Raw genomic sequence first — 11,386 nt, 5'->3', positions numbered from 1 at the left:
ACAAATGATGCAATCTTCAGATCTGGCCCTATAGCAACCTCAAAGCTGAAGGAGCAGGAAGCACAGACTGTAAGTCAGACTCTCCAGTGGCCTTGTGGAGTTATGCTTCTTTTCTCTGTGTTAGAAGCAGAATTCAGGCTTCTTAGACCCTAGTATTCCAACCCTACTCCAGAGTTTGGAAAGAAAAAGCAGAGTCAACCAATAATAACTAACAGGAAATACAAACATGAAGCAAAAAGAACCAACTGATTTCATCCTAATTTTTTATTTTGGAATTTCTCCAAAACACAGTATTGAAAAGCTAACCAGGGATGGAGGCGCCGCCATTTTTGCTGCCTGGACGCAGAGCGAGAGGGAGAGAGAGTGGGAGACGCAATCCGCTTCCATCCTTCATGCAGACCCTGCAGGAGCCGCTGCAGCTATGGATGATCGGGAAGCTCTGGTGTACCAGGCGAAGCTGGCTGAGCAGGCTGAGCGATACGACGAAATGGTGGAATCAATGAAGAAAGTAGCAGGAATGGATGTGGAGCTGACAGTTGAAGAAAGAAGTCTCCTATCTGTTGCGTATAAAAATGTGATTGGAGCTAGAAGAGCCTCCTGGAGAATAATTAGCAGCATCGAACAGAAAGAAGAAAACAAGGGAGGAGAAAACAAACTAAAAATGATTCAGGAATATTGGCAAATGGTTGAGACTGAAGTAAAGTTAATCTGTTGTGACATTCTGGATGTACTCGACAAACACCATATTCCAGCAGCTAACACTGGCGAGTCCAATGTTTTCTATTATAAAATGAAAGGGGACTACCACAGGTATCTGGCTGAATTTGCCACAGGAAAAGACCGGAAGGAGGCAGTGGAAAACAGCCTAGTGGCTTATAAAGCTGCTAGTGATATTGCAATGACAGAACTTCCACCAACGCATCCAATTCGTTTAGGTCTTGCTCTCAACTTTTCCGTATTCTACTATGAAATTCTTAATTCTCCTGACAGGGCCTGCAGGTTGGCAAAAGCAGCTTTTGATGATGCAATTGCAGATCTGGATACTCTGAGTGAAGAAAGCTATAAGGACTCTACACTTATCGTGCAGTTGTTATGTGATAATCTGACACTATGGACTTCAGACATGCAGGGACGGTGAAGAGCAGAATAAGGAAGCGCTGCAGGATGTGGTAGATGAAAATCAGTGAGACAGAAAAGCCAACAAGAGAAACAATCTCTGACTACCCCAGTCCTCCCCACCCCTTCCCTTGGAAAGTCCCCATTGTCACTGAGAACCACAAAATCTGACTTTCACATTTGGTCTCAGAATTTAGGTTCCTGCCCAGTTTTTTTTTAAACAGTTTTCAAAAGTTCTTAAAGGCAAGAGTGAACTTCTGTGGATTTTACTGGTCCCAGCTTTTAGATTCTTTAAGACACTAACAGGACTGTATAGAGGCTTTTTCAGCATTACTGTATTGTCTCCATGCCAGAAGTGGCAAGATCATTGGAAATGGAAATTACATTTGAAAGCCATTAGACTCCTAGGTGATGCATCTTAAAAAAGAGATTGATCACACTAAAGAGGCATATGTGAATCATTTTTCCTTTTTCTAATTGTTTAAATCAAATTTTATACCAATGTTTAAATTTAATTGGGTGTTAACTTGAAGTGGTTAAAGATTGTTTGGGGTGGGGAGTTTGTTGCAATGGTTTTGCTGTAAAAAGTGTTTCCAACTCTGCTGAAGTGTTGGCTGAAAAGTGAGTGCTGGTAACAGTTCACCAATCCGTGGCTGCTCATTCTTGCCTACCTTTTCTCTCCCTCTGAAGCAGGTTAGCATTGAAGGTGATATGGAGAAGCCTGCATGCATGTTCAGTTCTTTGTTTCTTCTCCTTCCCTCTACCCTGCCATCCCTTCTTCCTTCCTCCTCCCCTCCCTTCTTCTCTCCCTCTCCTTTGCTCGCTCAAGCTCTTTTGTTCAGTATGTGTAACTTGAAGCTAATTTGTACTACTGGATATCTGACTGGAGCCACAGATACAGAATCTGTATTGTTCTTACTGAAACACAGCATGGAATTAACATTAAACTTAAATAAAACAAACCTAAAAGAAAAATGCCAAAAAAAAAAAAAAAGCCAACCATATGGGCGGATAAGTCTGTTTAGATTCATCCTTTATTTAAAACATTGAAAAAGAAAAGGAAATATCAGCATTTCCAATTCCAGGATCTATTCACCATATATTTTTGACATTCAGAGTTCTCTATTTCACACACACACACACACACACACACACACACACACACTTAATTTCTTAGAACCCAGATTTATTTTTAGGCTAGAGATTTGGCATTCCAAATCAGGGCTCTCTGCTCCTGAGCAGACATTCTAAAAAACCCTTACTGCCAGATATTAAAAGGCCACTGTATAATTTATTAGAGGAACTTTCAAAAAGCTCTGATAACTTTTTAACCACAAGGGCGAAGCAAAATTACAAGCATCCTAATAAGCTCCAACCCTGCACTGGGCACTTGTGAATGTGTAGGAGCTACACAGTCTTAGCTCCTCAACTCTTCTGCCTCCTCCTTTGCAGCATGCCATGAAGGAGTATTCAAATTCCCTGACATTCCGTCTTGTCTCTCCCCTTCAAATGTGTGATTCCATTTCCCTAAAAAATGAGAGAGACAGAGCTAATAAAAACTCAAAACAGCAAAGTATTAGCTAACAGGATCTAGAAACTGATCAAGAAAATCATACTTCACGATCAAGTAGGCTTCATCCCACAGACCCAAGGATGGTTCAACATCCGAAAATCAATAAATGTAATTCACCACAATAGAGCTAAGACCAAGAGCCACATCATCATCTCATCCGATGCCCAAAAAACCCTTGTCAAAATACAACATCCATACATATTAAAAGCCCTGGAGAGAACAGGAATAGAGGGAACATTCTTTAAAACAATAAAAGCCATATATATCAGACCAACTGCTAATATCATATCAAATAGGGAGAAACTAAAACCATTTCCCCTGAACTCAGGAACAAGACAATGATGCCCACTCTCCCCACTTCTATTCACTATACTTCTGGAATCCCTAGCTATAGCAATAAGGCAAGAGGAGGACACCAAAGGGATCCACATGGGCAAAGAAGAAATCAAACTATCCCTATTCACATATGACATGATCTTATATCTGAAGGACCAAAAAAATCAGTCCCCAATTTCCTACACCTAATAAACCATCCTGGCAAAGTAGTAGAATACAAAATCAGCACACAAAGATCAGCAGATTTTGTGTACACCAGCAATGCACAAGCAGAAAAGGAAATTATGGACATAATAGCATTTACAATAGATAAAAAGAATAATTTACCTAGGGATTAACCTAACAAAAGACATGAATGACCTATTTAATGAGAACTAAAAAAATCTAAAAAGGGAAATCAAAGAGGGCACAAAGAGATGGAAAGAGCTCCATGATCATGGGTAGGCAGAATCAATATAGTGAAAATGGCCATACTGCCCAAAATGTTATACAAATTCAATTCAATGACCATCAATATCCCAGCTATGTTCTTCACTAGAATAGAGAAATCAACCCATAAATGCATATGGAACAGCAAAAGACCTAGAATAGCCAAAACATTTCTAGGCAAAAGAAGCAGTGCAGGAGGTATCACAATACCATATTTCAAGCTCTATTATAGAGCCATCATAACAAAAACAGCCTGGTATTGGTATAAAAACAGACCTGAAGACCAATTGAATAGAATAGAATACCCAGAAATAAAGCCGCATTCTTACAATGAGCTGATATTGGACAAAGGAGTTAAGGACATTCAATGGGAAAAACATAGCCTCTTCAACTCCTGGTGCTAGGAAAACTATGCAGCCACATGTAGAAAACTCAAAGTAGACCTAGCCTATCACCATGCACCAAGATCAACTCAAAATGGATCAAGGACCTCAACATCAGACTGGAATCTCTGAAACTACTGAAAGACAGAGTAGGAAAGATGCCAGAACTTATAGGCACAGGACAGATCTTCCTGAATATAGTCCCAGGGGCATAACAGATAGGGGAGAGCCTCGACAAATGGGACTACTACAAAAAAAGTTTCTGCACAGCTAAAGACATAGCCACCAAACTAGAAAGGCAACCAACCATATGGGAAAACATCTTCACCAACACAGCAACAGAAAAAGGCCTAATATCTGTCATCTAAAGAAAACTCAAAAAACTAACCCCCTCCAAGCCCAGTAAACTAATTATTAAATGGGCAAAGGAGCTAAAGAGAGACTTCACAGGAGAAGAGATAAAAATGGCAAAGAAGCATATGAGCAAATGTTCAACATCCCTGGCAATGAAGGAAATGCAAATAAAAACAGCCCTGAGCTACCACCACACTCCAGTTAGAATGGCCTATACTCTGAACTCAGGCAACAACAAATGCTGGAGGGGATGCAGGGAAAGAGGAACCCTTCTCCATTGTTGGTGGGAGTGCAAATTAGTACAACCACTTTGGAGAACAGTATGGAGGTTCCTCAAAAAGTTCAACATAGATCTATCCTATGACCCATCCGTACCACTCCTAGGTCCTGAACAACAGATCTCAGGATATCAAAAAGACATCTGCACATCCATGTTTATTGCTGCACAAGTCACAATAGCCAAAATATGGAAACAACCCAGATGCCCCACCACAGATGAATGGATCTAAAAAATGTGGTACCTATACACAATGGAATACTACATAGCGATTAGAAATGATAAAATATTGGTATTCTCAGGGAAATGCTTAGAACTTGAACAAATAATGTTGAGTGAGACAAGCCTAGAACACAGAGAACAAAGGGGCATAGTCTCCTTGAAATATGACTGCTAAGGTGGGGGTGGGGGGACATTAGAGACCAATTCTGTGAAACAATATCTTCTTGTCAAATGGTATTTCCACAGGTTTGGGACAGCGACCTTACATTATGTATCTAAAACTAAACAACTACTAAACAGAAAAAGGTCTAAAATAGACCTCTCGGTGAATCACAGTAGCTCAACAGCTATGTATATATGATGATATAAGACAAGGATAAGCAAACTATTGTTGACATTATGTTTGAAGTTCTAGGTGAATTTCCTTTGGCATATGCCACATGGCTACTGTGTATGTTTTTGGTACACTAGATATTGTATGGGTATTGTATATATCCCTCTGATCTAGGGAAGGTAAGAAAAACGAGGGTGTAAGATATCACAAGAAATGTTCACACTGCCCCATTATGTAACTCTTCCCCTTTTGCACAACAACTTGTCAACAAAATTTAATAAATAATTAAATAAATAAATAATTGTAATGAAGGGATTTTCAAATGTTGTTGAGAAGCTAAATTCTGCATTAGAGGTATTAAATCTCAGAGTCAAGTTACATAAGAAATCAGGAGTTTTATTGATCTTTTCAATAGCAACAATCAAGGCCAAAACACACTGGTAGATCTTGAAGGTAAACCTGTGTAATGAGCTCAGAAATTTCAAAGTATTTCAAAACTTATTATTTTGCTGGACTGAAACTTTGCTTCTATGCCAAGGAATATGTTAGAAAGAATTCCCCTCAATTGGTATGGAAGATGTTTGTACTGTATTAAGCTTGCATATAAGATTATATAAGGATATGAAGGTAATTTGCTATGAATGAGATTCAGAAACTTACTTGTACCAATAACCAGAGTTTGTTTATTCCTTGCTACCTCAGGCACCACTGCAAAATCCTCTTGTCCATTACAACTGGAATAGGCTTTCATGAGACACTATATATATATATATATATATATATATATATATATATATATATGCACAGTAGCTAAATCATTTTTCTTTTATTTTATGATTTTTTAATTTTATAGTGGTATTGATACAGAGAGGGATTACAGTCACCTGCTTCAGGTAGTGAATAATGAGTACAATTCTATTTAACCATATCTTCTCTTCTGTCATTCTCTCATTATTTTTCACTACTGTCCCCACCCACAAGATATAACAGTTCATTTTCCACATAGTGTCTAGTGAGTAGCATTGTTGTACTTTGTCAACCTTCTTTGACTTTTTTTGTAAACTCAATCCCACCCCCATACAATCAAACAAGAATAAAGGAAAAGAAAATGAAAACAGCAACAATGACAACTAAAAATGTCGTGTCTCCTTTTCTTGGAGTTCATTGCATAGAGTATTATTTTATATGATCATCTACACATAGCTATTATTCCATTGTTAAACATTCTTATGCAAATACGCCTTTGGCCTCAGTGTGTAATGTCTAGAGTCCTATATAATTACCAGAGAAACCAAACATTCTGTTGTCTTTATCTTGGAGTAACGAGCTCCACCTGTGTGAAAAACTTCTGTGTTTTAAGTCAGAGTTTATGTCATGTGGTTATGTGGCAGGTCAGGCTAACCAAAAAATCTTCAATTGAAGAGCATAGTTCAGAAGCATACTGTAATTAAAGCAAGATTCTATAGGAATCTCTGCTCACATACCCAATATATTGAACAGCTCTCTCTGCAATATCAACCAGAACAAGAGCTCAAATATCAGATAAGGGAATCTTATTTTTATTTTATTTTATTTTTAAATTTAATTTTATTTTAAAGGTAATGGACAAAGGAGTTACAGTTAAATATGTAAGGTCATGAGTAAATTTCCTGTCAAATTTGTTACCCCTTCTCTCATTTCTCTCCCACTTTCCCTCCCCCTTAGCCTTCCTCCCCAAGTTGTGCAGTTCATCTCCAACATAATGTCTTATTCATGCGAATGTGGCTTAGGGGAAGAGGGCATGCCTAAAATGCATGAAGCCCTGGGTTTGATTCCTCAATACCACATACACAGGAAAGCCAGAAGTGGCACATGTGGTAGAGTGCCATTCATGAACAAAAGAAGCACAGGGACAGTGTGCAGGCCCTGAGTTCAAGTCCCAGGACTGGCAAAAATTGGAATTTTATTTTTATTTATATAACAAAAAAAGGGATGCATCGAGCATTGAGTACCTTCATGGAGAGAGGCACCTAAAATATGGGTGATGAGGAGAGAATTGTATGTAAGCTTTACATTGAAATTCAAGTTCCAAGTCCAACATCATAAAATGTAGTGATTACTACTATCTTTTGAACATATTTAGATTAAGAAACTGGAAAGAAGGGAACATAGGGGACGATAGAAGATGAAAGTACCTTTGTTTCTTCCTGCCATGTCTATGAGTGTGTGTGTGTGTGTGTGTGTGTGTGTGTGTGGGCACGCATGTGCATGTGTGTGCACACACATTCTGAAGAAATTCATATGAAATCAACACTTCATTATTCAAAAAAGCATGGAGGCAAGATGGAAATCCAAATGAAGAACAAAGTGGATCAAGAAAAGTATTTGTATGCGTGAAATTTCACAATGGAAGCCTATCATGTTAGTTATGTCTTCTAAGGAGAAGAAAAAAGTGAGCTTGAAGAAAATCTAAGTGAACATACACAAACTAAGCAGTAACTTGAAAGTATCAATGAAGATATATTGAAAACGTTTTGCCAAAGTTGGCAACAGTGTTTCAAAAAGCAAATATTAGCATTTGAGAGATTCCATAGATGTTTATGAAAGCCAAAACATAGAAATGCTTGTTCTTATATGTAATGACAGAATTTAAAGTTCCTAATATAGACAGTAATGCAAATAAGATATCTAAAGGCAATATATGTATATATATATATACAGCACACACATACACACATATATATATATACATATACACATACATACATCTACAACAAGTTATTCCCACACAAGCACAATCAAGAGAATATATTTCACCAGACCTGTTCTACAACAAATACTAAAATATTCTGGCCAAAAGGCCACTAACGAACTGGAAAAATATACATGAATGTATAAAATTTACCCATTAGAATGTGTGCATAACAGGGCTGAGAATGGTCTAAGCATGTAAATGTGTTAGCAAACCGAGACACAATTCTTAAGCAGAAGGAAAATTATTATTATAACTTTGTGTCATAATTACTGTAGAACAATGTAAAATTAGATCTCCAATACTGAAAATGGTGAGAGGAATACACTGCAGTTGCAATTTTTATTTGGTTTTAATATTTCATTTAAAATATTAAAAGATTTCATTATAAATATCTGTACATTTACTCATGGACTGTGTAAGTGTTTTCTCTTTTTCTATCATCCGTATTATTATCCCAGGTTATTGTAATTATTCCAAAATATTTTTTCTGGAATCGATTTTAAGGTCCTTAATTATGAGAACATCTGTAATAGAGAAATGAAAACTCATAATTCAGAAATAAAAATTCATTAATATTAGGCTCACTTAATAACCAAGGAGGTCTCTAAAAGTAGAGAAAGAGTGGAAGAAGCTTCAATATATCTGGAGAAAAACTTAAATAATGGCAGTAATGAGACGTGATCTGTCAACAATGACTGGGAGTGGAAATGCAGAAAATGCTACCTGTGAGAACTACAATGGCTGAATGAACAAAAACTCAAACCAAATGATAGGTTGATTCCAAGATACGCACTTCAACACCAGAGGTCCTCAGTGATCCCAAGAAAGGAGTGGTGTAGGCAGTTCAGGCCAATAAAAGCCAAAAGAAAACAGGAGATTCTGCAGTATGTCACACAAGTAGACTTCAATGAAAGAAATGAAAAGTGGAAAATTTGTTATGCAATAATAGAAGGTATCAAATCTACAAGAGGAAATAATAACTCAGAATATATATTTACACACTGGCCGAGCACGGAACTTTATTAGAAGACTTTGAGGTAGTCCTCAGTGGAATACTAGCTGAAGTATTTATGGAGAAATCATTCAGACAAAATCAACATGGAAGCATCAAAGTTAATTTCCATGCTGACCAAGTGATTTTCACACACACTAACATAACATGTCAACCAACTTATAAGTAAAACATCTCTTGATAACTTACAGAATATTCTCAGTAGGAATCATGGAATGGGATAGGAAAAAAAAAACAGCCACAGTTTTTAACTGTCGGAAGTAGATTGAGCACACATGCAGATCACATGTAATAAGGATAGATATTGAGGCAGAAATTATATCTATAGCATGGGTATGAATAATTTCTCATCCATAATTCAATAGTTAAATTATAATTACAGTAAAAAATTCAATTTAGTTAAATAATTAGTGAATGATAAAGTGAATTGTTTTTCATGCCAAATTTCAAGATATGAACTGAACCTAGGAACAAATGAAAATATAATCAGAATCCATGGATATAGTGAAGGAAGGCTTAAAAGGATACTGTAACAAACTTCTCTTAACTCAATAGGAAAGATACTGAACTAGAAAACCTACACTATATCTAAAAGAACCAGCAAACCAAACCCCAAATTAGTAGGAAGAATGAAATAATCAGGTTGAAAAAAAAGAAACAGAATCAAAACACAGCATCATGGGCTGGGAATGTGGATTAGCAGTAGCGTGCTTACCTAGCATGCATGAAGCCCTAGGTTTATTCCCTCAGTACCACATACACAGAAAAAGCCAGAAGTGGCTCTGTGGCTCAAGTGGTAGAGTGCTAGTCTTGAGCAAAAGAAGCTCAGGGACAGTGTCCAGGCTCTGAGTTCAAGACCCAGAACTGGCAAAAATAAATAAAAATCCAGCAGCAATAATCAATAAAATAAAGAGAAAATTCTACAACAACAAAAGCTCAGGGATATTTCCAAAGCCCCAGGTTTCCAAGACAAGCACAATAGAAAGAATGATAAACAAACATAGATGTGACATATATCTCCTATAGCAGGAAAAAGATTAACTCCTATCCGGCTCATCTTGGCTCTTGATGGTGGACAGCAACCTCAGGCTACAATTATCACACCAGCATTTGAAAAATACTACAAATGATACAGGCAATGACATTTTCTAAGACAAGAGGACTCAAATAGACTTCTAGAATTTCTTGATGTTCCTCATAGCCATTTTTCTTTTCCATCCTTTTTTTTTCCTCTCTTATCTTGTAAATTCATTTATTAGTGATCCTCTCTAGTGCAGATCAAAAGCCAAGGACACATATGTGCATAACTAAAGTAGATCTTGTTTTTTGCAGATGAAATTGTTCCATAGGGATCATTGATACTGCGTGCCAAAACCTGGATTTGGGGGAATATATCTGGCACAAAATAATGATACGGTGCCTAGTTTGAAACAGTAACTACATGCTTACATGAAGAGAGAAGGAGTGACAGACAGCCCGACAGAGAAAGAGAGATGGAATGTGTGAGCATGTGCACCTGTGTGTTATGGTTTGAAATCAAGAGTCTGAATTCATTGTCCTCAAGGTTTTTTGCTGAAGGTTAGCACTCTGTCACATGAGACACAGCTACTGTTCCAAATTTTGAGTGATTAATTGGTGATAAAATACTCATGTATTTTCATGCCTGGGCTGGCTTCACACCTCAGTCTTCAGCTATCAGCTTCCTGAGTAGTTAGATTTACAGCCGTGAACCACTAGAGTGGAAGAAGAATTTTATCATTGTCCTCAAAATATAAGAGTTACCAAAGAAATCTTCTCAGACCACTGGGCTGTGGGGTAGGAAATGTGTTTGAAGCCTTTTAGTTTCGAACTTTTGCCACTGACTCAGGTTGTTTGTCATAACATCACTTCATCATCCACCATGACAGCTGGGATGGTGAAGATTCAGGGATGTGGACATAAATTGAAGAGCTTACCAGACATGCAAAGGAGAAGCGATGTGAAAGGAAATCAGAGTCCTATCTGACTAACATGCAGGAAATTACTCAAAAACAGTTACAGGATAAAATAATTAAACTGAGCTCTTTCCGGTGCACTAGGGATGGGAGGTCAGGTTAGGGAAGACATTCGTGTGTGCATCTAGAGTTCCCTCACCTGTTGCACATCCTGAGAACGAAACAGGAAATGGAAATACAACGTGTTACTTACAGCATGTTCTCTTTGTAGTTGGAAGCACTGCTGTTACTGTGATCTGTTCCCAAGGTGTAGAGAGGGAAAAACCCAGCAATCATCATATCGCCATCCATGACTGCTGGCTGCTTCATCTTGGAAAAGCAGCTAGTGCCAGCCAAGGACCTGTCAAGGAGGAGAAGGTGGAGAAGAAGGAACTTGAAAATGAAAGGGCACATCCCTGAATCATCTGCCAACCTGAAATTCTCTCTGGAAGTGAGGCCCACAGTGTCTGGTATGTATATTCTTATGTTTGTATAGGTGTACATGTACTTTTTATTGACAGTGATATACACTATTGTCCAACTTTCATTGTAGTGTCTTGTGAACCCCCAGGAACAATGTGTAAAGTACTTTCCTGGGGCTCTGCATCTGAGGCCTTGCATCCAAGAAAAAAATATTTTTTGG

The 11,386-nt window shown here is 37.7% G+C and overlaps 1 protein-coding gene across 1 annotated transcript; it reads left to right on the top strand.

The window, feature by feature from the left end:
* Positions 1 to 412: 412 nt before the first annotated feature.
* LOC125345599 (14-3-3 protein epsilon-like) lies at positions 413 to 1,138 on the top strand. The gene has a single exon (XM_048337685.1). The coding sequence runs from the start codon at positions 422 to 424 to the stop codon at positions 1,136 to 1,138; it is 717 nt and encodes a 238-aa protein (XP_048193642.1). The 5' UTR covers positions 413 to 421.
* The last annotated feature ends 10,248 nt before the right edge of the window (positions 1,139 to 11,386 follow it).

This window comes from Perognathus longimembris, unplaced genomic scaffold (assembly GCF_023159225.1).
Source record: "Perognathus longimembris pacificus isolate PPM17 unplaced genomic scaffold, ASM2315922v1 HiC_scaffold_5932, whole genome shotgun sequence".
NCBI lineage: Eukaryota > Metazoa > Chordata > Mammalia > Rodentia > Heteromyidae > Perognathus > Perognathus longimembris.
Note: the sequence above shows the minus strand (reverse complement) of the source record. Positions and strands in the feature narration are given on the sequence as shown.

What these genes read in the sequence shown, in the direction of transcription:
- LOC125345599 (XM_048337685.1), top strand. Translation starts at nt 422, where the DNA reads ATGGATGATCGGGAAGCTCTGGTGTACCAGGCGAAGCTGGCTGAGCAG.